This window comes from Pelophylax lessonae (genome assembly GCF_965119305.1).
Source record: "Pelophylax lessonae genome assembly, chromosome: 7".
Taxonomy (NCBI): Eukaryota; Metazoa; Chordata; class Amphibia; order Anura; family Ranidae; genus Pelophylax; species Pelophylax lessonae.
The window spans coordinates 235,660,379-235,687,856 of NC_138774.1; the positions used below are offsets into that span (position 1 = coordinate 235,660,379).

At 47.0% G+C, this 27,478-nt stretch overlaps 1 protein-coding gene across 2 annotated transcripts in view; it reads left to right on the top strand.

The window, feature by feature from the left end:
- Window positions 1-27,478, top strand: part of LOC309560776 (uncharacterized protein) — a 338,659-nt gene that overhangs the window by 29,020 nt on the left and 282,161 nt on the right. For both annotated transcript variants that reach the window (XM_082264432.1, XM_082264433.1), the window contains exon 4: window positions 8,716-8,869. In XM_082264432.1, the coding sequence (XP_082120558.1) occupies window positions 8,716-8,869 (154 nt within the window). The remainder of the gene's footprint in view (window positions 1-8,715; window positions 8,870-27,478) is intronic.

Here is a 27,478-nt window from a genome sequence, read left to right on the forward strand (position 1 = left end):
CAAAACAGCTTTAATAATTCACAAAACAGACAAAGCGTTTGCCCCCAATTAAAGTAGTTGTAAACTACTTTATCATTTGGGCCATTGCTTCTTCTGTGCAAAAACAATTGTGGAAATGCAAAAGCAGGCATATACAGCTTAGAAGAAAATCAACTGCGGGTCAAACTTACCTGTCTATGTTCCATAAATGATCTCAAATGCAAGTGGAATGCACCTGAACTCAAGCTGCTTTTACCAGCCAACACAAGCTCTCATTAGGCTATACTTCCGAGATGTATCCCGGGTAACTATAGGCCGGTCAGCCTAACATCAGTAGTCTGCAAAATTTTGGAGGGGATGTTAAGGGACCACATACAAGACTTTAGTAATGAAAACAGTATTATAAGTAGTAATCAGCATGGATTCATGAAAAATCGTTCTTGCCAAACCAATCTATTAACCTTCTACGATGAAGTGAGCTGCCACCTAGATAAAGGTAAGCCTGTGGATGTGGTGTATCTGGACTTTACAAAGGCCTTTGACGCTGTTCCCCACAAACGCTTACTGTACAAACTAAGGAAGGTAGGTATGGACCAAAGGGTGAGTACCTGGATAGAGAACTGGCTCCAGGGGAGAGTCCAGAGGGTGGTGATTAATGGGGAGTACTCGGATTGGGCGGGTGTGGAAAGTGGGGTCCCCCAGGGTTCTGTCCTGGGACCAATCCTGTTTAATTTATTCATAAATGATCTAGAGGAGGGGATATCTAGTACAATCTCAGTATTTGCAGATGATACTAAACTAGGCTTGCCAATATCTTCTATGCAGGAAGTGGAAACCTTGCAAGCGGACCTGAACAAAATAACGGGGTGGGCAACTACATGGCAGATGAGGTTTAAGGTTGAAAAATGTAAAGTAATGCACCTGGGGCCCAGAAACCAGAAAGCAAGCTACTCACTAGGGGGGAAACCTCTGGGTGAGTCTAGGATGGAAAAGGACTTGGGGGTACTGGTAGACAACAGGCTTGGCAGTGGCATGCAATGCCAAGCCACCGCAAGCAAAGCCAACAGAATACTGGGATGTATAAAAAAGGGGATTCACTCCAGAAATAAAGAGATTATTCTCCCACTCTACAAGACTCTGGTCCGGCCACATCTGGAGTATGCTGTCCAGTTCTGGGCACCCGTCCTCAGGAAGGATGTGTTGGAACTGGAGAAAGTCCAGAGAAGGGCAACAAAAATAATTAGGGGAATGGAGGGCATCAGCTATGAGGAAAGACTACAAGCACTGAACCTATTCTCTCTGGAGAAGAGACGATTGAGGGGGGATATGATATCAATGTACAAATACTATACTGGCGACCCTAGCATAAGGAACAAACTATTCAGAGAAAGGAGATACAATAAGACACGTGGCCACTCACTAAAACTAGAGGAAAGGCTGTTTAACCTTAAAATGCGTAAGGGGTTCTTCACTGTAAGAGCGGTAAGGATGTGGAATTCTCTTCCACAAGCAGTGGTATCAGCAGGAAGCATTGATAGTTTCAAAAAACTATTAGATGGGCACCTTAAAGACCACAACATACAGGGGTATACAATGTACGGTTAAAAGCAAACACACACACACATCATAGGTTGAACTGGATGGACCGATGTCTTTTTTCAACCTCACTAACTATGTAACTATGTAACTTCCATGTCCAAATATGTTTTTCTTGGTTTTCAATTCCTGCCTTTTTGTACTGTTTAAGTGTGCAGTTGTAGTAATGCCTAAAAATATTTCTAGTAGAGTACATGAGTTTTAGAAGTCTTTAACCACTTGCCTACTGGGCACTTTTACTCCCTTCCTGCTCAGGGCAATTTTCAGCTTTCAGTGCTGTCACCGTTTGACTGACAATTGCGTGGTCATGTAACACTGTACCCATATGACATTTTTTAAATGTATTTTTTAAATTTGGAACCCTTCTTATATTTGCATGTCATCCTTGTGCAGGGGCCATGATAATCCTTTCCTGTATCATTACAATTTTAGTGTATATGTCCTTAAGTTTTTATCATTTTATTTCCACACAAATAGAGCTTTCTTTTGATGGTCTTCATCACTGGGTTTTTAAATTTTTGCTAAAAAAAATAAAAGCAGACTAAAAATTTTGAAGAAAAATGTTTTTCTTAGTTTCTGTTATTAAATATTACAAACAGGTAATTTTTCTCCTTCACTGTTGTGCGCTGATGTTGCGGCATTGATAGGCTACGTTGATGATGCGGCACTGGTAGGAGACACTGATTGGCGGCACTGTTGGGACTACACTAATAATCAGGACAATGATAATCAGAATCTTGGTTATCCATGTAGATGTCACTTTCAAACAAGCTGCACACAATCAGCATGCAGAAAGGAAAGCTGATAACCGGCTTGTGTTTTATATCAGGATCAGTTCTCATTGGATGCAGCTTATTACGTGGTAAAGGACCGCTGTGATTGTCCCTTTACCCTCATCTGTGATAAGCTGTGTCCTAAGGACCACACAGTTCAACCAGTGGGTTGAAAAAAAAAAAAAAAAAAAGCGGACATCATCAAATCCACACAAGCAATGTGGATGCAGGGATCTCTCTTGCTGTGCTGTTGTTTTTTGGCAGCAGGGACTCCCCAACCCCCACCCATTATCAGAATACACAGATCATTTCTGCAACCATTGCCTGAAAGAGCAGATTGAATGAATACTGGTTTTCCAGAAGGACCGTTTGACAAAAGCCTGCTGAACTGGCCAATTTATTTTTTTTTTTGGTCCGTGTATACCCTTGCTCAACGTGGAACTTTAGTCAGAAAATGAAGTCCTGCTAGATGACTTTAGACTGGTCCCTTTTGCAGGTATAGTTATGTAAAACATTACAAATAAGCGTCAATACTGTTTAAAATCCAGTAGTACACTGTCTCACCATACTCTGCACATGCTCAGTTGCTCTCCATTTTTAGGCACTGCTGAGTTTGTAGAGGCCGATCTGCTGACAGCCTTAAAGCGGAAATGAACCCTCCTATCCTTTACAGCACAGGTGTCAAACTGACGGCCCTCCAGCTGTTGTGGAAATACAAGTCCCACGAGGCATTGCAAGGCTGACCATTACAAGCATGACTCCCACAGCCAGAGGTCTGATGGGATTTGTAGTTCCGCAACAGCTGGAGGACCGCCAGTTTGACACCCCTGCTTTACAGCAATGTTTGATCTGCAGCTGCCATAGTGCTGCACATGTGATCAGTTATGACACCAGACAGTTTGGATGAGGACACAAGCAAATGTGACCGTTTGCAATCATAGTATTTCAGGAATGTCATTGTTTTTTGAAACTGTTAAATTGATGGGTTTAATTCCGCTTTATGATTTACTGCTGTTCAGGGGCTCTGGGCTTCAGCAAAATGGCAGCCTCCAGCAAGAAGAAACGGGAACAATGCTGGAGGCAATTTACAGCGCACAATCATTTTGTTAGCATGATTATTAATGTATTTTCCTTGTTAAAGAACATAATTTTTATCAAGTGGTTATGGGTAAAGTTCCGCTTTACGTTTTGTCAAAAAAGAAAAAAAATCATTGCATACCATTAATGTCCCTTGTGCTGCTGGCCCCTGCTTTTGTTGAAATCTTCCTCCTCCAATTCCCCCCCCACCGCCATCCTAATCTTCTGGTCCCCTTCTACCCTGACAGCTGTAGTCTTCCAGTGCTGCAATAGTGCCAAGAGACCTGTCGGATGCACTCAACAAGAGTGTTGACTATGTCCACCCTTGCTGCACACTTTCTGCAAATAAAAAAATGATCTATGAATTGAGGACCTGCAGATGAAGGGAAGGTCCCCCTCCACCAGTCCTAGATGGTTTTCCATTTATGGAAGCTATAGTAGAGAGCCTTTAAATTTTCTATTGGTTGAACTTGATGGACCTACTGTAGGTCTTTTTTCAGCCAGACTAACTATGTAACTATATAAATGTAGGAGCCGGGCGTATAAGGCAGGCATAGTCCACACTCCTGACGAGTGCCTGTTACAGGTCCCTCAAATAAAATAAAGGGAGTGTAATTTTTTTTGTTTTGTTTTTTTACTCTAAAATAACAAACCTGACCTACTTACCTGCTGTGTGCAATGGTTTTTCACAGAGCAGCCCCGATTTTCCCCTTCTGGGGTCCCCCAATGGTGCTTCTGGCTCCTCCTGCCATCTGAGTGTCCCCATAGCAAGTCACTTACAATGGGGGCACTTGTGCGGTCTCGATCCCGAGCTGTACTGTGTGCATCTATTGACACACACAGTTTGGTCCAGCCCTGCCCCCCGCTCTCTGTTCACAGGATTGATTGATCGCAGCGGGAGTCAGTAGCTCCCGCTGCTGCTGCTGAGTTTCCTGTGACAAGAGGGGAGAGAAGAGCAACACTGCTGCAGATGAGCAAAGCACTGGATGGAGAGCATGCTCAGGTAAGTATTTGAGGGGGGCTGATATAGAAAGGTTGTTTACCCTAATGCAGGGAATGCATTAGGGCGAAAACCTTTTACCTTTACATCCACTTAAACCCTCACCCTACCAAAAGATTGTGGTGGTAGGAAGAGATCAGACTAGGAATATTTCAAGTAAAGCAGGAGCCAACAGCACAAGGGACACCTCACATTCGAAGTAAGTAATGTTCCTTGTACTGATTTTATTTGTATTTATTTTACTAATCTTGGGTTTTAACAATCCTCAGTTGTTTTAGGTTTAGCCCTCCATGATCAATAATTTGCTTTAAATCCATTTTTATGGCTCCTCTCTACAATTTTGTTGGCTGTATTTGAAAGCTGGTTACGCTGCCCTATGGATTGCACAGGGGGTGCAGCACTGAATGCTTCAAAATTCAGTGGGCACCTAGGAAACATTTGATGAACAATTATAACACTAGGGGGAACTTAGCTAACAGTTGAAGATGTGAAATAGTTGTCAAGAGAAATGAGAAATTTTATCCCACTGTATTTATCTGATAGTTACAGTATAAGGATACATTGTACAATATTACGCAGCCCCTGAGCCTCTTTCACACTTGCATACCCCCAGAATATGTTCATAAAATGAGCAAAGAACACATAATATTATGCTTTTGGTGCTTTTTATTATCCTAATTGGCACTCCAAACTTGACAAGCTAGGAAAACGCACAAATGCAATACAATGCTGGAAGTTTAAAAATGGTGGGTGCACTTCTTTGCCGTGTTTGTTGCATGCAGGGCAGCCCATTGTAGGGTGCATATGCTCAGCGAGTGATGTTGTGCTACATAGTGTGAATGGAGTTGACAGTGGAGCATTCCATTGTTCTACATAGTACACGTGCTGGTTCCTGCTTCAGCTGAAGGCAGATGATCTACCAGAAGGGGAATATACAAGTTCAGTCATAACAGCAAAGATATAATTAACCCTGGAAGGAGCTCCTCCATTGCCTGTCACACTCTATGCTGATTATAGGCACTCCATTCTCGATCTGACAGCTATTAGGATGACTGGCAGTGACAACTGCAGGAGAAAGACTACGTATGTGAACAGAGAACGCAGTTCTTGTCTGCACCGGAGAAATGGGTGATGTGTTTAATAGACCAGTCATCATCTAGGATAGATGAATACAGTTGGAGGGGAATTATATGCTGATTTTTCTGCATTTAATTGCTGCTGTGCATGACACTTTATGGCTGTGCCCCAGATCTGGTATCGTACACAATGACTTCTGAGTGTTTGCTTGGGAACGGTCTGGATTTTTAAAGCTTCCACCACCCCCCTACTTTTAAAATCTGAAATGCATATACTCAATTCACATGTCAAGAAACCTCATAGGATTTGTCTAAACTTGTCCAGTATGCCAGTGTCAGACAATACAGTCAAAGGGGTGGACCCTTTTGTAAACTAGTGCAGCCTTTTTCAGCCAGTGTCCCCAGGCACCCTGGAGTGCCTTGAGGTTTCTTCAGGGGTGCCTTGGCAAAATATCTAAAAATTGTCCAAAAATTGTATACAAGCTGGCATATGGACGAAGGCTGCCTTTTTATTTACACTAAGTTACAGGTTTTCATTGTGCGCCATTACAACCTTCTTGCTGTCAGCGTCCTAACGACCAATGGCATCATCAGTTGATAAAGAGGATGTCAGTTGCCTGCACATCATCCTTGTTTGACCCTCCCCTCTCCATCAGCGTTGGGGGTCACATTAGCTGAGTGATGGAAAAAAACTGAGGAAGGAGAGAAACATTGGGATACTGGTCAGAACCAGTTTGCAAAAATGTATTTGCTTTGGAAAAATTAATAATCTCTAATGTTGAGTGACCTACTTAGACTTGTGGATGTTGCTGCATTATGTAAAATTATTAAAATAGCTTTTACATTTTAGAATTGGGTGCCTCAAGACGGTCTATCATTTTTAAAGGGTGCCTCAAGATTGTCCATATTTTTTAAAGGGTGCCTTGACTGAAAAAAGGTTGAGAAACACTGCACTAGTATACTGGGCTTATGTGCTTGCAGCGGTTCCCTACACATTTCAGATTGTAGAACAGTTGCTTTGAAGTTATTAGTATGTTATAACAGTAAGTTAATTTTAAACCTTGACTATAGTTAGAGTAAGAGGAGAGAAGCCTTGTTTTAGCCACACATAAGCATTTTTGAGCAAACTTTGAAAACCAGCATTTATTCTATTAGCTCTTCAAGGGCTCATTTATAGGGGCGCTGAGACCCATAGGCCGTGAAGGGGCCGTGGGTGCAAGCAGCTGGAGCCACAGATCCTGCATGCAGGCATTTCATTCAAAGTCTATGGAGGTGCAGTAGCTGGATGGGCATTGCTCCAGCCCCAGCCCTGCGGGGGAGCAGCCCACATGCAGACAGTATCTGTTTGTTGTGCGCAACTGCACGACTGTCAAACTGGGAGAAGCGGCTGTGTCCAGTAGTAGTAACATGCTGCCTGTTTTCGTTTTTATGCTTTAATAAATTTGCACTGTTTTTCAATTTTTTTTTTTTTTTGTCTTCTGCTGTGACAATCCATCCAGATCTCGTTTCTTATAGAGGAGTTCATTTCCATTACTGTTTTCATTTTGTTAAAGTGAAAGGAAGTCTTTATCAGTGACTCATGCAACAACAGAAACTTTTTTTTTTTTCTTGTAAAGAAAGGGAAGTGTAGAACTCTATTGCTGCCTGTGTTCTCTTACATTTTCTCTGGTGATAATGTTGTCCTTTGAACAGGAAGTAAAGGGAAATCTCTAACGAGGCCCCAAACAATCTATCCCTACTTGGCCCCTAACGTGATGGTAAACGCCAAAAAAAAAAAATTTAAACAGAAGTTTAAATTCACCTGCTCTGTGCAATGGAATTGGAAACTATTATCCTTTTTCTCGGGCTCCCCGTCAGCACTTCTGGCTCCTCCTCTTCTCAGTTTGCCACTATAGGAAGCCTATAGTGGCACGACTGTAGGCTCAATCCTGAGCCATGCTGTCTATGGCCCTGGCTCCCTGGTCACTGACTTTCACTGGCAGCAGCAGGAGCCACTGTGAGACCAGGAACTGAGAGGAGAGAGCCACTACAGAGAGGCACACGATGCTGGATCGAGTGGGGACTCAGGTAAGTATTGGGGAGGTGAGGGGCAATACTTTTGCCTAAAATTGTTTTTGCCTTAATGCAAGGAATGCAATAGGGCAAAAAATGTTTAGGCTTTAGCACAACTGTAATGTAAGGTATTTAGGTTGATCTATTTTTGTGTATGTAGAATATGTATACTGTGTATGTGTATATAAACACACACACACACACACACACACAAAACTACACTTGGTGTTTGCTTGTAAGTCATAAAAACATATTTTAGGGTTGATAATACCCTGTATTTTCTTATACAGGTCATATTTATCAGTATTCATATAGATTGATTTATTTACCCTGTATTTAAATAGTTTTCATCCGTCCCTATTATGTTGTGCACTTTTGGTTGTGTAAAAAAATAAAGTTGACTACAGTGGTGGCTTGTGCTCCATCAGTCCATCAGGTGGGGGGGGGGGAGGCAGATGGACCTGCCCCCCCCCCATATCACTCCAACCTGCACCACCACATCTCTCCCCCCACCCGCCAGTCAGTCAGTTTACTTGCCTTGTTCGTCCGGAATGACAGGCGGCGGCTTCCCCCTCAGGCTCCCTTCTCGGTGTACGTCTGCTCCCTTCTTGGCCAATAGCATGCCTTCTCCTTTCGGCCAATTGGGAAACAGGTCTCAGGACCGCTTCCTGATTTGCCAGGAGAATCAGTGTGGCAATAGCGAATATTCATTTGCTATTGTCACACAACTGGGTGGGCTCTGCGCCCCGAGCCCACCCTTTTTTTGAAGCCTATTAGAGCCTCTGGCACTAACCAGGTGCTTTAAAAAAAAAAAAAAAAAACCCCATTGGAATCCATGCGTCCGGCGCCCTGCATGTAGATTAGGGGGCTGGATGCATGGATAGGGGGGGGGGGGGGCACCCCCAATGGACGGGCCACCACTGGTGGCTATATACACAGTTAAATTCCCAATCACACCTTAAAATGTTTAATAACTATATAACTGTAAGCTGTGGCTGGGGCCACAAAGTTATTTCAGAATTTTCAGCGTTCTATTTATCCATGTGTGTTTATATGTGTGTGTGTGTATATATATATATATATATATATATATATATATATATATATGTAGTTCTTTCCCATACTAACAAGATTCACTTTATACTGTTTCTCTTTTGCAAAGGCGAATGTGAAGTCTCAAACTGAATCTAGTTTTTCTGAGGCACCGTTATGTATCACTGCTGACATGAACACACTACATGAACACCTCAAACAAAAGATCTTGTCCCTACTAGAGAAGGCTCATGCTGCTGACTGCAGATCCTCTCACCTTCAAGGTATGTGACAGTTGAGTTTTTCTGCCCTCAAGACGGTTGTGAAAATTCAGTAAGAAAGAAAAATTCTCATAATTTATTAAAATGGTCGAAAAAGCACTCTACAGCTAATCCTTATTCTAAAGTGCCCCAAAAACAGTTAAGCGTCAGGTATATTTTTTTTTGTAAAATGCATGCATTCAGATCGTGTGAAATTATAATGCTAAAAGATATTTATTATAGCACAAATAGTGCTCCACATATTGCCTTTATCCTATTTTCTTCCTAGTAGGTTAGTATCTGAGAAGAAGAGTAGGCAAAGAGATGGCTTCTTGTTTGCCAAAAATGGCAACTGCACAAGTCAATTACCGTACTAGCTTTTTAAAGGTTCACGTGCGCAGGGCGTTTCTAAGAACAATATAGTACAAATATTCCCAAGCAAACTTATCTCGTCCGCATAATAAATTTTACACTTTTTCAACAATTTACGTTAAGCCTTAGCTACAATTACAGGCTGGGCAGCTGTAAAAATCAGCAGTTACCCGACCACCTACGTTAACCCAACACAGCAGCTGGATAGGGGCGTACACATGCTATGCTTTGCGGCTGAGGCAAAAAGGATACCCCATGTCTGGTTGGGCGGGCAGTACTGCCACTGAACATGACCCATTCAATTGAATCCCTGTAAAACCATATGGTTTTTACAATATGGGTTTGCAAAGAAACCTACTATAAGACTGTATGTGCTGTCTAGGTGCAGCCGTGTATCAAATTTCAGGCCCCAATATACTCAATTTGGATACACGGCTGCACGTAGACAGCACATACGGGCTTATAGTAGGTTTCTTTGCGAACCCATATTGTCTCAGGAGCTCCCCTCCCATGGGGTGGCCTTATCGTTTAGGTCGGTCTGGGGTGTCAAACTGGAGATGGGGGGTGGGGAGCGCGCCACCGGCGACTGGACGATCGACCTTTGGGAGGGAGCTATACCTGGTGGGAGCTCCTGCCAGGGCCCCCCTTCCTGATGGGATCGAGTTCTGTTCTCCTGGGGTCCCCCCCTCGGGAGCCATGTGGTGCTGCACGGGGCTGCCTATTTCTTAGGGCCTTTTATGCTTTTGATTGGCGGCCATGTTTGTGTAGCCTCAGCGGCCATTTTATTGTGGTTCTCATTGAAAATAGCAGCGGCCATGTTTTTGAAGCTATATGGGCGGTGATTTCAGCGGTGGGAGCCCCTCATCCGCTTGTGCTGACTCCTGGATCTTTCTCTTCCTGATCACCTCATGGTGTGCAGTTTGCCTGGTGCTGTATGTGCCTGATCGGTGGTGGTGAGTCTTTTTGTGGGGTTTTCTCTCCCTCTCTCTGCTATAGCAGCGGTAGTGCTCTGTGCTGGACCCTGTGGTACCGCCAGCATGGTGGGGTTGTCTCTAGCAGTGTTATACACTTTTTCTCTATCGTTCATTGACGGACGCAGTTCCTGATGCATATCAGTAGGGTTATACTGCCCCCTACAGGAGTAGGACACTAGACAGAATAAAAGTTCTGGCTATGCCTATGGGCAGTACACCATCTCTCTTCCTGCATAGGATGTCAGTTTTAAGCTGTCTAGTCAAGAGTAAGGACCTAGTTCCTGAGAGATCTACAAGCAACTATGCCGGATCTAGGCGATGGGCTGGATGTATAGATTCAGTGGTCACCCAAGCCGGCCAATGAGCGTATGCAGGCCTTAGCTCCGTGCTTGGTCGGCCGTGACATAGTCCCACTGGACGGGGACTGGCCTTGCGAGTTAAACGTCTCGCCAGGCCGGGTCTAGGCCAGAGTCACAGCGGTCCTATTTAGCCGACAGCCCCCCCCCCACTTCGGCGGAGAGGGGTCCTGCCAGGACACCCGCCTGTGTTCCTGGTATGGTGAGTAAATGTTCCCCCCTCTTTCCCTGGCGGATTTTAGGGTGGATGCGGGCCCTCACAATCCTGGGTTCCCCTCTGTCCTGTCACGCACCCCCTCTGTTACCTGTACCCCCTCCCTCATGCTGGGGGCTCACGCTGGGGCTGGGACCGCGTTTCCAGGCGGAGCAGGGTCGGGGAGGCGAACGATCATGTGCGGTGGGGGGTGTCTCGGTCTGTACCTGCAGGGCCCACCTGTTGATCGATCCCACTGGGGAGTCCCCCTGAGGGTCCTCGTTTGCTCTGCAGGCTGCGCGGGGCCGCCATTTTCTTGTAGCCACATGTGCTGAGGAGATCGGTTGCCATCTTGGTACACCCAGCACAGCCATTTTGCGGTGGATTCTTCTGCTAGGAATCTGTATGGGAGTTCCTGGAGGCATTCTGGGGCCTTCTGCTGTATCTTGGTGCAGTGAGTCTGGGGTCTCTCTCTCTCTTTGCTGGGAGTCTCCAGCGCGATTGACTGACCGTCGGGGGGCGCTGCAGCGCAGTGGGACTTTGAAAAAAAATAAACATTTTCTGTTACTTTTTCAGCTTTTTGCTGACGGGTTCCCCTGGTGCAATATGGACCCTACAGATTATGTGTCCCTACCTGACCCTCTCGGGGGGGCCGCAGGGCCCTCCGGATCCCAGCTGTCCACCGATGCAATTTCGGCGGGCCTGGAAGTGTTTGTCCTGGGTGGAGGTGGTCTTTTTAAAGGGCGAGGTGCTAAGAAACTCCCTCCGCCTACCCCTGCCTCATCTGGTGCCTCAAGTTCTGAGTCAGATCCTGAATCTGATTTGGCCACCGCAGACACAAGTCTCCCTGCTGGGTCCGCTACCTCACGCCCTGTCTCCTCTGACAGTGAGGATGACATTTCTACCTCCGCTGGTACGCAAGATAAGGTGCTGGTGGACGCACTGATCTACCTTTTCAAGGAGATCGCCTGTTTGGAGCTACCCTGGATGACATCACTAAGGTACTCACAGGGAGTAAGAGTACCTTTCTCCCACAGGCTAACAAGGGTAAGGACCCTCGTCGCAGACGGGGTCCCTCCTCTGCACACAACGTTTTTTTAGGTTCCTCAGAGTCAGTCAATAAGGCGAAGCCCTTCAAGACTCCCTCGGGCGGGTCCAAGTGACCCTGGTCTGGCTAACAAAAGTCCGGTTTCACCAGACCTGCAGACAAGACCTCCTCGGCCTGAGGTTGCGCCCTCACCCGTATCTGAGGTGGAGGGATGTCTTTGCCGGTTCCCGGCCCTGTGGCTATCCCAGATACCAGACAAATGGGTTCAAGAGGTCATACGGTCCGGTTACAAGATCGAATTTCGTTCAGTCCCTCCGGTAAGGTTTTCCCTACCAATGTGCGACTGTCCCCGGATCGCTTGCTGGCACTCTCTGGAGCAGTTCAGGACCTGGTGCAAAAGGGGAAAATAGTTCCGTGTGTGGAACGTTTTCAGGGCTTTTATTCAAACCTGTTCTCAGGAAGGAAGATCTGTTGCTGACCAGCAAATGGTCGTCCCTTCAGACCTACATGAGAGTTCTGGAACTGATTGTGTCATCCCTCCAGGCGGTCCCCTTCACTCAATTTCACACAAGGATCCTCCAGAAGGAAATCCTTCTCATTTGGAACAAGAATCCAAATTCCCTGGACGTTCAGATCCAGCTGAGCCAGGCAGCCAAGGAGTCCCTGATCTGGTGGCTTCGGTCCCTGATGCTCAAGCAAGGGAAATCCTTCCTCCCTATATATTGTAAAATTGTCACACGAAGGCAAGTCTATCTGGATGGGGGGGGGGTCTCGACAGGAGTCTGGTCCCTGGAAGAATCCAGGTTAACGATCAATGTTCTGGAGCGGAGAGCGATCCGGCTTAGTCCGCTGGACCAAGTACCTGTAGGGTTGTCAAGTGTGCATTCAATCGGACAATGCCATGGCTTATGTCAATCACCAAGGGGGCACCAAAAGTGCCTACGCGGCCTTGCAAGTGACGGGCATCCTTCGTGGGCCGGAACGCTTTGTCCTTCCCTGTTCACATTCCAGGTGTGGAAAATTGGCAGGCGGATTACCTCAGTCAACAAGCCTTGGATGTGGGGGAATGGTCCCTCAATCCAGAGGTGTTCCAGCAGTTGTGCCTTCGTTGGGGCACTCCAGATGTAGATCTGTTGGCGTCTCAGGTCAACAGAAAAGTACAGAGGTTTGTGGCCCACTCCCGGGACCCTGTGGCGGATGCCGCAGATGCACTGGTGGCCCGTGAGGTCAGTATCAGCTGATGTATGCCTTTCCTCCTCTCAAGTTGCTGCCAAGACTTATTCGCAGGATCAAGGAGGAAGGGATTCCGGTCATTCTTGTGGCTCCAGACTGGCCTCGCCGAGCTTGGTACGCCGACCTGGTCAAACTAGTTGCAGACGGTCCTTGGAGACTTCCTCTTGGGGAGGATCTACTGTCTCCACGGCCAATCTTCCATTCTGCTTTACGATCACTGGCTTAGACGGCTTGGATGTTGAAAGCTAAGTGCTAAAGGACAGGGGTTTGTCTGCTTCAGTAATCCTGACTCTGCTTAAAGCGAGAAAAGCGACTTCTAGGAAGATTTATCATCATACGTGGAAGTCGTATATTGCGTGGTGTGAGTCTCTTGGGGCTCTTAATCGGTGGCTCGGATCTTGGCTTTTCTTCCACTGGGAATTGATCAAAAGCTGGCCTTGAGTAATATTAAGGGTCAGATCTCGGCCTCTGCAGTTTTCTTCCAAAGGCCATTGGCCACCCATTCCCTGGTGCGTAACTTCATCCAGGGGGTGCGACACTTGGTACCTCCGGTGCGACTTCTGTTGTCACCTTAGGACCTTAATTTGGTGCTGTCGGTTCTCCAGAAACCTGCTTTCGAATGTATTCGGGAGATTCCCCTGCTAACCTTATCCCAGAAGGTGGCCTTTTTGGTGGCTATCACTTCTGCACGCAGGGTATTGGAACTGTTGGCGTTGTCCTGCCATTCTTCCTACCTGGTAGTTCACCGGGATAAAGTGGTACTGCGTCCGGATCCATCCTTCCTTCTGAAGGTAGTTTCCAGTTTTAACTTAAATTAATACATCGTGTTACACTCTTTGTGTCCTAAGCCAAAAATATACATCCTAAGGAGTTTGCACTGCATGGGTTCTGGCAATCAGGATGTACTTGGCGACTACTGAGTCTTTTGGAAAGTCATATTCGTTCTTTGTTCTCACTGATGGTCCAAAGAAAGGACTATTGCGTGGTGTGAGTCTCTTGGGGCTCTTAATCGGTGGCTCGGATCTTGGCTTTTCTTCCACTGGGAATTGATCAAAAGCTGGCCTTGAGTAATATTAAGGGTCAGATCTCGGCCTCTGCAGTTTTCTTCCAAAGGCCATTGGCCACCCATTCCCTGGTGCGTAACTTCATCCAGGGGGTGCGACACTTGGTACCTCCGGTGCGACTTCTGTTGTCACCTTAGGACCTTAATTTGGTGCTGTCGGTTCTCCAGAAACCTGCTTTCGAATGTATTCGGGAGATTCCCCTGCTAACCTTATCCCAGAAGGTGGCCTTTTTGGTGGCTATCACTTCTGCACGCAGGGTATTGGAACTGTTGGCGTTGTCCTGCCATTCTTCCTACCTGGTAGTTCACCGGGATAAAGTGGTACTGCGTCCGGATCCATCCTTCCTTCTGAAGGTAGTTTCCAGTTTTAACTTAAATTAATACATCGTGTTACACTCTTTGTGTCCTAAGCCAAAAATATACATCCTAAGGAGTTTGCACTGCATGGGTTCTGGCAATCAGGATGTACTTGGCGACTACTGAGTCTTTTGGAAAGTCAGATTTGTTCTTTGTTCTCACTGATGGTCCAAAGAAAGGACTGCCTGCATTTGCTGTGACTATTTCCAGATTGATCAGACAGACAGTTGCGCAGGCTTATTCAATTAAGGGTCAGGTTCCACCTTTCCCTGTTATGGCGCATTCTACTCGGGCGCTTAGTGCTTCCTCTGGCTTTTCGCCATCAGGCATCTGTGCTTCAGGTTTGCAAGGTGGCTACCTGGTCGTCTGTTCACACCTTTACCAAATTTTATAAGGTGGATGTGCTGGCATCTGCGGATGCCTCTTTTGGCCGCAAAGTTTTGCAGGCTGCTGTTTAGGAGGCTTTTTGGCCTTCCTTGAGGGTGTTTACTGTTTGTTTCAGGTGGACCTCATCTTGTTCTGAAGAGTCCTATGTCCTATCAGTGAACGATATAGAGAACTGGATTTTTGACTTTCCGTAAAATCCTTTTCTCTTAGGTTCATTGACGGACGCAGTACCCGCCCCTCTATTTTGAGTTGGGTTAATATTATTTCTCTGACACTGCTTTGATACAAAACTGACATCCTATGCAGGAAGAGAGAGGATGTACCCTCTGGGACTGCCCATAGGCATAGCCAGAACATTTTTTCTGTCTAGTGGTCCTACTCCTGTAGGGGGCAGTATAACCCTACTGATATGCATCAGGAACTGCGTCTGTCAAGGAACCAAAACTAAAATCCTTTTCTCTTAAGTCTAAAATCCAGTTTTTTGTGTGGGGCCTCCTCTTCTCTAAGGAAGTCCCTGGAGCACCTCCGGGTCCCACCAATCCCTAACTGCACTAATGGCGGTCCTTAGTGTCCAAGGTAGATTAGGTGGGCTAGCAAAAAGCGTCCCCCGCCTTCACCTGCTTCATCTGTCTCATCAGATCCTGAATCTGATTTGGCCGCCGCATCTTTTGGATCTGCGTCCACGCACCCTGCATGGAGGGATGCTTATGGCAACGCAAATGCTCTTAGAGAAATTGTAATGTGACAAAGACTTTTCATGTGGACTATGAGATGTACTCTGCTATCAGAAAATGGAGAGCAGGGGGTAAAAGTGTCCATGTGTATGAAAGCTGCAACTGCTTAACAGTGAGAAGTCCCAGGGTGGGCAGTGAAGATGGCGTCAGGGGTCCCAGGGAGGACAGAGAAGAGGACGCCAGAGGTCCTAATGTGGACAGTGAAGATGGAGGCTGGGGGCACGGGAAGAGAGGTGCCAGGGGCCTGGTGATTTTGCATGCTATGTGGAAGGATGTTGACCGTGCATTCAACAGCGGAACATTCATCCTTCATAGTCATTGCACATATACTGTGGGGATCGTAGTCGGCCATGCCAAGAAAGGCAGTGGGGCCAATCCCGGAGCCAGTATGGAAGATGAGGATTGCACGTGTGTGGCAAGGAGGAGACGTATCGGCCGTGCGACCGACAGTGGGATGCTACTCTTGCTGAGCAAGGAGGGACAGCTGGCTTCAGTAAAGGAAGGCGCAGTTGTGGCCCTAGTGCAGTTGAGATGGGCGGATGTATGTCTAACAAGTGACATAATCCGCTTTGCAGCTACTTCCCACGGGTTTTCAGCGAGGAAGCATGGCAGGGGAAGAGTTACAGTACCGCGCAGGAAAGCCCGCCACATGCAGGTCTGCCCAGTGGGAGGAGTAACCGCCCAATATGGCGAAAGGGTGGAGACAGCGGGAACATCCCGCCGTTGTCCCAGAAGGTAGCCCTTTTGGTAACTATTACTTCTGCGCGCAGGGTGTCGGAGCTGGCGGCGTTGTCTTGTCATTTACCTTACCTGGTGGTTCTTCGTCCCTGTCCGTCGTTCTTTCCAAAGGTTGTCTTGGATTTCCATTTGAATGAAGACCTTGTGTTGCCTTCCCTATGTCCCAGGCCTAAACGTCCTAAGGAAATTGCCTTGCATTCCCTAGATGTGGTTCGGGCAACCAGGGTGTACCTGACAGCTATGAAGTCTTTTAGGAAGTCAGACTCAATATTTGTACTCACGGAAAGACCTTGAAAAGGGTTGGCTGCTTCTGCTTCGACTATTTCCAGATGGATCAGACAGGCGGTGATTCAGGCCTGTTCAATTAAGGGTCAGGTTCCTACTTTCCCTGTTAAGGCGCACTCTACTAGGGCGATTAGCATCTCCTGGACCTTCCGACACAAGGCGTCAGTGCTGCAGGTTTGCAAGGCAGCCACCTGGTCGTCTGTGCACACTTTCACAAAGTTTTATAAGGTGGATGTGTTGGCATCTGCGGATGTTTCTTTTGTTAGCAAGGTTTTGCAGGCTGCTGTTGAGAGAACTTGGTCCTCTTTGAGGAAGTATTGTTTTTTTAATGTGAGCTCCAGTTGTTTATGGTTAACCTCCATGTTACCTGGTTGGCTACTGTTTAGTCTTGGGAATTTTTTCTTGCTGTTCTCACCCCTCATGTTTGCCACTGCTTTGGGACGTCCCAACGGTCAAGAAGATAAGGAGCTGTGTCCGTCAATGAACGAAAGAGAAAATTGGATTTTTGACTTACCATAAAATCCAATTCTCTGATGTTTGACGTACACAGCATCCACCCCTCTGTGAAGTTTTTTTTTTTTTTTCTGACACTGCTTGTAACAAAACTGAATGCCTATAGCTGAAAGTGGGAGTATACCCCCTATGACTGCCCTGTAGGCGTAGTCAAGCTTTTTCCTGCCTAGTGTCCTACTCCTGTAGGGGGTAGCATAACCCAACCATCAAGAAGATAAGGAGCTGTGTCCGTCAATGAACGTCAGATAAATGGATTTTAAGATAAGTCAAAAATCCCATTTCTTTCCCAGCAATAACTCATCTATGTGGTCTTTTATGAAACTCTCCAGTATCTTCCCAAGTATAGAAGTTAAACTAACAGGTCTATAGTTACTTGGTAAAGACTTTGTTACCTTTTTAAATATAGGCACTGCTCTGGCCTTACGCCGATTCCAGTCATTAATGAATTCTTAAAAATTAGAAACATTGGCTTTGAAATGACAGCACTCAATTCTTTCAGGATGCCTGGGTGTATGCCATCTGGTTCAGGTGCTTTTTTCATGTTTATTCTGTCTAAATATTTCTGGACCACATCACTTTTGAGCCAATGTGGATCATTTGAGGCTGTGTCAACATCATCCCCATTATGGACATGAGCCCCCCCCCCCCCCATGCTCCTTTGTATACATAGAGCTAAAGAAAGTGTTTAATTTGCCTTCTCTTTGTCCCCAGACGCCCACTCCTGATTATTTTGTAAAGGGCCTACATGCTCAGACCTGACCTTTTTTTACTATTCATATATTTAAAGAATTTTTGGGGGTTTTCCTACTTTAGGGATTTGTCATTCATTTTACATTTTTGCAGCCTTGATTTCCTTTTTACAAATTCTGTTATATTCCTTGTAACATTTAAATTATAGTTTTTCTTTTATTTTTATATTTTTTAATATCTCTGTTTTTATTTATAGCTTTTTTTAACTTTGGCCATGAGCCATATAGGTTTTATTTTTAGCTTTTTAAATGTATTGCCTATGGGATGGGAATATACTTTGCAGTGAGTTCACATACAGCCTTGAAGAATTATCATTTCTGTTCTGTCTTCATCAATGCCAATATTTCCTCCTAGTCTAAGACTTGGAGAGCAGCCCTCATCCTTGGAAAATTTGCTCTCTTAAAGTTAAATGTTTTTATATATCCAGTATGAGCTTGTTGCTTGCAGCTAACATTAAATTAAATCATATTATGGTCAGTGCTACCCACATGTTCTTTTATGATTAGTAATAAGCTCGGCATGGTTTGATATTTCCAGGTTCAGCAGAGCATCATTCCTAGTTGGGGCCTTTATGAACTGTACCATAAATTGTCTTGTAATAGGTTTATAAGTTTCCATCCTTCAACTGATCCTGCAGTGCCAATACTCCAGTCAATTCCTGGGTAGGTTAAATCCCCCATTAATAGGACTTTCCTTGCCCTTGCAGCCCTTTTTATCTGTGCAAGGAGCCGAGTCTCTACCACCTCATTAACATTGGATGGCCTATAACAAACGCCAATGATTGCTTTTGTAGTAAGCACCCCTGTGTGCAGTTCCACTTTTATAATGCTTTAGGCTCATTACACCCTCCATCAAGTAGGTCCTTTTTCACACTTGCTTTGAGATACCGTCTTACTCAGAGACAAGACACCCCCCCCCCCCCCTTGTTTTTACCCTGTCTCTCTGAAAGAGATCATAGCTAGGAATATTATTAACCCAGTCATGTGAAGAATGACTCAGCAGTACCAATTAAATCATACTTCTGGCACTGGTGAACAAACTCTTTAATGCATTGTCACATTTTGCACATGTACTTTGCAAATTTTTTGTTTTAGTACAAATAGTACCATTATTTCCAGTGGTTGTTTGTAACATGGGAACCTTCTTATCACCTGCCATAGCCCTCTAATCTCCCTCTGTCTTTTTTGTGTTGCACATGGCGCAGGCAATATTCCAGAGAATTTCACCTTGGAGGTCCTTCCCTTCAACTTGCAGCCTAGTTCTTTAAATTGGTTCCTAAGGAGCCTCCACCTTCCATATATTCTGTCACTGGTTCCAACATGGACCAAGACAGTTGGGTCATGCCCAGCCCCTCCCAGTAATTTGTCAACCCTGTCCACCACATGCCAAACCCTGGCACCATGGAGACCGCAAACCATTCTGTTTAGGAGATCCTGGCAACAAATTATTCTATCGGTCCTGATTATAGAATCCCCTATTACCATCAACTTTCTAGGCCTACCTACACTACCCTCGCCACCCCTACTAGATGGGCTGCTCTCCTGGCTGATAGGGGTAGCAGAGACTTCTAGGGTTGCCACCTCCACAGAGTCCTGTTTTTAGTTTGTGAATTTACGTTTTAGTGACCAAGCCCCAGAGCACATGCATTAACCACTCGGTGGCTAGTTTCCAGAGTATATGTATCAAACTCTTAGTAGCTGGTCTTTAGAATTTATGCTCAACCCTTTTTCAGTCGGGGCACCCTTTGAAATTCTTGAAGCATCCCATTCTAAATTGTAAAAAAATGAAACTATTAGTCTTACATAATGCAGCAGCATCAACGCATGTAGGACACCCAACGTTAGATTTATTCTTCCAAAGCAAATACACCTTTGTGTGTTCTGCCAGTGGCAGAGGTGTGTCATGGAGAGCCGCCTTGGCTGGCAGAACATAATGATCATTGATTACCACCAGTAATCACATGCCAAAAATCCGACAGTCCGGTTGTACCCAAGTTGATGGATTGACTCGGGCACCATTACCCTGCCTGTACATGGATCGAAATTCGACCAGTGCCTACTGAACCAGATGTATTTTGATCCATGTATTGCCAGCTGTAAACACAAGGCTGATTATGCAGAATTAAAAAAAATAATAATAATAATCGTTTAGCAGGTAAACCAGTAGTAATATATGCTTCAAAAGTGTCCATTTAGCTGATTACTTAGAGTTTTACTCCAACCCTGTGATATATTCTTATACTCAGCCCACTTTCCACCAAGAAGTTCCTACCTCACCTCTTATGTATATGCCGCCACCTCTACTTCTATTTGTAACACAGTTTGTTAAACCTCGATCTCCGCTCAACTGACCTCAGTTCTTTTCTCAATAAATGTTTTAACCTCTTCCCGCCTGTAGGATGCCATCATTCAGATATTCATTTTCGCCAGCGATTCCCTGTACAGTCAAAACAATCATCTTGGCTGTTTTTTACAGGCGGGAGGATTGGACAATTGGTCTTATAGACCCCAGATCTCTCTGTAAAGAGGACCTGTCATCCCCTATTCCTATTACTAGGGATATTTACATTTCTTGTAATAGGAATAAGGCCCCTTTTACTTGTGCAACCTATTTTCCCAGCAATTTTTTTGCCGCGATTTTGACTGGACTTGAAGCATTGCCTATGAGGTCTATGAATCTCAAAACGCATCAAAGTGGGAACAAAGTAGTTCAAGGACTACTTTGAAGCAACTGTGACTTGAAGTCGCACAGATATGAATGGTACTCATTGGAAATCATGGAGTACGACTCATCATGTGACTTTGCAGTTCCAAGTCGCAGGACAAGTCGCACAAGTGAGAAAGGGGCCCAAAAGTGACCAAAAATTTTCTTAAAGGGAAAGTTTAAAAAATAAAAATAAAATAAAATAAACCATAAAAAAAAATTAAAGCGCCCCATCCCCGCATGAATGAACGCATACGTACGTCGTGCCCTTATATGTAAACCGGGTTCACGTGAGGTATCGCTGCGAGTGTTGGAACGAGAGCAATATTTCTAGTCTCCTCTGTAACTTTAAACAGGTAACCTGTAAACATTTGTAAAGCGTAGCCTATAGAGTAGAAGTACTGAAATTTGGTGCAATTTTATATCGTGTGTGCGCAGTTTTAAAGTGTTACATGTTAGGTGTCTACTTTGCGTAACATAATCTGACAACAAAATTGGGCTTATTTTAGTGGGGGTTTTTTTTTTTTTTTTTCAAATCCTAAAACCGTTTTTTTTCCCCCCCCAAAAAAAATGAATCAAAAATTGCTGCACAAATACTGTGTGACATAAAAAGTTGCAGCAACCGCCATTTTATTTCCTAGGGTCTCTACTAAAAAATACATATATAATGTTTTGGGGTTCTAAGTAATTGTCTAGAAAAAAAATTATGGTTTCTCTTCCGTCCTCCGACAGTCGCCGCCTCTTCATATTCGTCACAATGGGGTTATTGACCTTTGCTCCGTAGGAGTAGCTAGGCAACAGAGAATGTTAATATCAAAGCTTTTAGCATACCCCACCCCTAGGGGGTGGTCCCCTCAGTCAATACCCTCCTGCTTCCTGCATTCCTACCTCAGTTTCATTTGTCTAGCTCAGGAGTTAGCAGGCTTAACCTGTGCTGGGATTTCAGTCCCAGCCTCTATTCTCTCTTTTTTGATTTTATTTCAAGTATTTTCTCTTCTTTGCTTAGCTGTTATTTTTTAGCATTAGTTTAGTTCTTCGGATGAAGATGATTATGCGGAGCTGGGTCTCGGGCTGGCCTCCCTGGATACCCGGGGTTCAGGGCCAGTGGCTTCCCAGCCTGCCATCGAGCGCTCAGCTCAGGTTTCCCTGGCATTTGTGAACGACCCATCCCTGTTCGCTGCAGGGATGCTGCGGTGAGGTGGCTACCTCACCGGACGCCATTTGCGGTTTCGCACCGCAGTTCCACTGCGTCCTGGCTGCGACTCTCCCTATCCCTAGTGCAGCGGTTTGATCGCTTGAGCGGGTTCCCCACGCCAGCCGGACGGTAAGTGTATTCTGTGTGGGGACCTGTCTGTTTTGGGTGTCAGTCTGGGACTGTGGGACCCTGCATGTCTGTGAAAAACCTTTGAGCTCCCTGTCAGTATTAGCTGCCTTTCTGTGGGCTGAAGAGGGGGGGGGCTCTCCTGCTCTGCTCTGTGTAACAGGCTGAGAGTTCTGTGAGACATGCTGTATGCTGTGTGTGACATGCTTGTGCAACGTTTTTTGGAGCATGCTGTGCGGCGACCGCTGCTGCGGTCCGCCATTTTTTTGTGCAGCGTGCTATGGTGGCCGGTCCTGTGTGAAAAGAGCGGCGGTTTTTGCGCCAAGCGCCGCCATTGGCGGCGATCGATCTGGCCTCATGTCAGCGCTGTTTCTGCCTATGGAGCCTCAGCCAGCGGCCATGTTTGTGTAGCCTTTACATAGGCTTCATAGGGGCGGTCAGTCTTGCATCACTTCCTTTTCCTCTGGGAAAGCTATCGGTGCAGCAGCCTGTGTGATCCCTCCAGGTTTTACCTTTCCATATTCCTGTATTCCTTGCCTTGTATTCCTATCCTTGTGGGGGTCAGTGTATTCTGTGAGTGCGGTGGGCTACGCTCGCCGCGACCTTAAAGGGGCAGTACTCCTTTTTTTCCTAAGTTACTGGGGCCTGGATTCTCAGGAAAGCAAGTTTCCCCCCTCCTTGGTAGGGGGCCAAGGGGCTGCTGCTTCCCCCGAGGGGGCTGATCTGGCTACTATTGCGGCTATCCTAGCTGCTCAGGTGCAGATGCTGGTGGCTGATCGTTCTACAAAAAGGCCCAGAGTGTCGATTTCCTCTGATTCAGAGGGCGATGGGGATGCTATGGCTGGAGTGCCCTTCTCAGGGTCTCGCTCATCTTTAGACCTTGCGGGGTCTGAAGGGGAGGCTGAGGTGGAAGGGGTTGATAATTCTCCCCCTGGCTCGTCTGAAGAGCTTGCACTCATGGATGAGTTGGTTGCTTCTATCAAGCAAACGCTGCATTTGGAGGATGAACCATGTCCTCCTGTTTTGATGTCCTCGTACGGGACGCAAAGGAAACGCACAATGTCGCAGGTTATTCCTTGCTCTACGGAATTTCAGCGCGCTGTGGATGAGCAATGGCGCAACATTAAAAAGCCTTTTGCTGTACTGAGTAGGTTCAAGCTGCGTTATCCTTTTACACCAGCTACTGATGAGCGTTGGTGTGTGCCGCCTCAGGTGGATCATGCTGTGGCGATTTTGAATAAATCCACTGCGATCCCTGCTGAGGATACCCCGGTGTTCCGGGACCCTACGGACAGGAGATTGGAGTCTCTGGCCCGTCACTCTTATACGGTTGCGGGCTCTATGCTGAAGCCTATTTTTGCTTCCATTATGGCAGCCCAGGCTATTGCCGATTGGACGCAGGTGCTCAGGCGCACCCTGGTGACTGACTCTGCTTCGCCGTCAACCTTGGCTGTGGTGGATCAGATTCATCAGGGTGTCATGTATTTGTGTGATGCGGACCTAGATATGGTCCCTTTGGCTGCGCGTCTCCAGAGTGTGGCGGTGTTGAACCGTCGCCTGATCTGGCTGAAATGTTGGTCTGTTGACCAATCTTCTCGCAAGACTTTACCTAATTTGCCCTACGCGGGCTCTCGCCTTTTTGGCAAATCTTTGGATACTCTGATAAAGGGTATTTCTGGGGGTAAGAGCACCCTTTTGCCCCAGACTCACAAGTCTAAGTTTGTTCGCGGTAAGAAGAATACTTCGTTTAGACCCTCTCAGGGGTCCTTTCGTGCCTTTCGGTCGCACTATAAGGGAAAGCCCTTCAAAGGCCAAGGCTCCCAGAAAAAGCCGTGGGCAGGTAAGCAGAAGTCCGGCCAGTCCGGGTCCGCTGCCCATAACAATGCGGCCTGAAGGGGTGCCCTCACCCGGCTCTGGGGTGGGGGGACGTTTGCTCGGTTTTCTTCAACCCTGGCTGGCCCGCGTTCGGGACAGGTGGGTTCAGGAAATCGTTCGATCTGGATACAAGATCAAGTTTCTCTCTCGGCCGGCGGGCAGATTTTTTCCCTCAAATCTTCAGCTGTTTTCGGAGCGATTGCGGGATCTGCACCTGGCGGTGCGGGACCTGCGGGCTCAGGGAGTGGTGGTTCCGGTGCCTCATCGGGACAGATTTCGGGGGTTCTATTCAAATCTGTTCACTGTGCCCAGAAAGGAGGGCAAGGTACGTCCGATTCTGGACTTGAAAGCTCTGAACCGCTTTGTGCGGGTTCGCAAGTTCCGCATGGAATCCCTGCGATCAGTGGTGGCTGCCCTGGTTCCGGGGGAATTCATGGCCTCTATCGATCTGAAGGATGCGTATCTTCACATCCCCATTTTCGAGGGTCACCAGCAGTACCTTCGATTTGCCATTGCGGAGGATCACTACCAATTTGTGGCGTTACCCTTTGGTCTTGCTTCGGCTCCGCGGGTTTTCACCCAGGTGCTTGTGCCGGTTCTGGCTTTGTTGAGAGCCCAGGGCATCTCGGTCCTGGGGTATCTGGACGAAATTCTGGTTCGGTCTGCGACCAGTCAGGGTCTGGTGAGCGACCTGTCCATCACGATGTAGACTCTGCAGGAGTTCGGTTTTACGATAAATTTTCCGAAGTCGACACTGTGTCCGTCAGTTCGTCTTCCTTACCTGGGAATGATCCCTGTTAGGCGAAGGTCTTCCTGCCGGAAGACAAGCTCCGGAAGCTTCAAGAAGAAGTCGGTTCCCTCAGGGACGTTCAGTGCTCGTCCCTCCGGACGTGCATGAGGTGTCTGGGGCTGATGGTCTCAGCTTTCGAGGCGATACCTTTTGCCCAGTTTCACAGGCGGGGTCTTCAAAGGGAGATTCTGGCCAGGTGGGACGGGCGACAGCAATCTCTGGATCTCCAGATTTCGTTGAGTCATTGCACCAGAAGGGACCTTCTGTGGTGGCTCCAGTCCCCGGCGGTGTCGGGGGGCAAGTCCTTTCGCCCTTGCTCGTGGACAGTGATCACCACGGATGCCGGCCTGTCGGGCTGGGGTGGTGTTCTGGGCGTTCTGTCCGCCCAGGGAACTTGGTCGGATGAGGAGTCCTCCCTTCCGATCAACGTTCTGGAATTGCGAGCGATAAATCTCTGCCTTCGGCGTTGGTCGGACAGGCTGCAGGGCCGTCCAGTTCGGGTGCAGACGGACAATGCCACAGCGGTGGCCTAAATCAACCACCAAGGGGGCACCAGGAGTGCCCGAGCGGCTCGGGAAGTAGCCGACATTCTATCTTGGGCCGAGACGCACGTCCCGGCAATATCTGCTGTTCACATTCCGCGGGTGGAGAACTGGCAGGCGGATTATCTGAGCCGCCAGACCCTGGACCAGGGAGAATGGTCCCTTCACCCGGATGTCTTTCTGATGTTGTGCGAGAAGTGGGGGTCCCCAGATGTGGACCTGTTCGCATCTCGTCTGAACAACAAGGTGGAAAGGTTCGTGGCAAGGACGCGCGATCCTCGGGCAGACTCCTCAGACGCGTTTGTTTCGCCCTGGCATCAGTATCGACTGATGTATGCCTTTCCACCGATTCAGCTGCTGTCCAGGTTCCTTTGCAGGTTGGCCTCGGAACCCAAAAACGGTGATTCTGGTGGCACCGGACTGGCCTCGCCGGTCTTGGTACGCAGACCTCGTGAATCTGGCGGTCGGCTCTCCGTGGCGTCTGCCTCTTCGAGAAGATCTCCTGTCTCAAGGGCCGATATTCCATCCTGCTTTACAGTCGCTGGCTTTAACGGCCTGGCTGTTGAAACCCAGATCCTGAAGGATAGGGGTCTCTCCCCTGAGGTCATTCATACTTTGCTCAAGGCTAGAAAGTCCTCTTCGGGGAAGGTTTACTACCGTACTTGGAAGGCCTATTTTGCTTGGTGTGAGTCCAGGGGGTATTCCCCTCGCTCATACTCGGTATCAAGGGTGTTGGCTTTTCTTCAAACGGGCGTGGCCCAGCGTTTGGCGTTGGCCACGATTAAGGGTCAGATTTCTGCTCTGGCCGTTCTCTTTCAACGCCCTGTGGCGTCTAATTCTTTGGCTGGCACCTTTGTTCAAGAGGTGCAGCATCTGGTCCCTCCTAGGAGGGAGCCTTTGCCTCCATGGGACTTGAATCTTGTTCTGTCCGTGTTGCAACATGCTCCCTTTGAAAAAATCAGGGAGATCTCGTTGTCTATGTTGTCCAAGAAGGTCGCCTTTTTGGTGGCAATCACCTCGGCTCGTAGGGTGTCGGAGCTGGCTGCTTTGTCCTGCAGATCTCCGTATTTGGTGGTTCACTTGGATAAGGTGGTCTTGCGACCTAACCCGTCTTTCCTTCCAAAAAGGATTTCGGAATTTCACCTCAATGAGGACATTGTCTTGCCTTCGCTTTGCGCAAAGCCTAAACATCCAAAGGAAGTGGCCTTGCATTCCTTGGATGTTGTTCGGGCGATCAGGGTTTACCTGTCATCGACTGAATCCTTTCGCAAGACGGATTCTCTATTTGTCCTTCCAGAGGGGCCTCGGAAGGGCATGGCGGCATCGGCTTCTACCATCGCCAAATGGATCAGACAGGTCATTGAACAGGCCTATGCTTTGAAGGGGAGAGTTCCCCCCATGCCTGTGAAGGCGCACTCTACAAGATCTCTGAGTACGTCTTGGGCCTGTCATCATCGGGCTTCTGTGGCCCAGGTGTGTAAGGCGGCGACTTGGTCGTCCGTTCACACCTTCTCAAAATTCTACAAAGTGGATGTTCAGGCATCGGCAGATGCTTCCTTTGGCCACAAGGTTCTTTGTGCGGCAGTGCCTTAGGGTTCCTTGTTTTTTTCTTGGACCCTTGGCTGTTGGGATGTTTTTATCCCTAGGTTATTTGTTTTCCTGGGTTGTTGCTCCTGTTGAGCAAGTTTTTTTCATGTTGCCCAGTTGGTTTCCTTCATTTGGTAAGGTTCCTTTCTCTGATGTGGGTATTGCGTTGCTTTAGGCGCGGCTGCTGTTTTCCCACCCCTCATGTCTACACTGCTTTGGGACGTCCCCATTGGGACGAATATGAAGAGGCGGCGACTGTCGGAGGACGTAAGAGAAAACTGAATTTTTGTAAAATCTTACCTGTAAAATTCCTTTCTCTGAGTCCTCCGACAGTCGCCGCCCCCGCCCCTCTTTGGGGTTTGTTTATGTACTCTACTGCTATACTACTGAAACTGAGGTAGGAATGCAGGAAGCAGGAGGGTATTGACTGAGGGGACCACCCCCTAGGGGTGGGGTATGCTAAAAGCTTTGATATTAACATATTCTGTTGCCTAGCTACTCCACGGAGCAAAGGTCAATAACCCCATTGTGACGAATATGAAGAGGCGGCGTCTGTCGGAGGACTCAGAGAAAGGAATTTTACAGGTAAGATTTTACAAAAATTCAGTTTTTTACATGTAGGAGAGCAGTGCCAGAATAGGCTTGAGCTAGAAGTGGTTAAAATAAAATGGAGTTTAACCACTTAAGCCCCGGAAGATTTTACCCCCTTCCTGACCAGACCCCTTTTTTCAACTTGGCACTTCGTGACTTTAACTGACAATTGCGCGGTCATGCAATGCTGTACCCAAACGAAATTTATGTCCTTTTTTTCC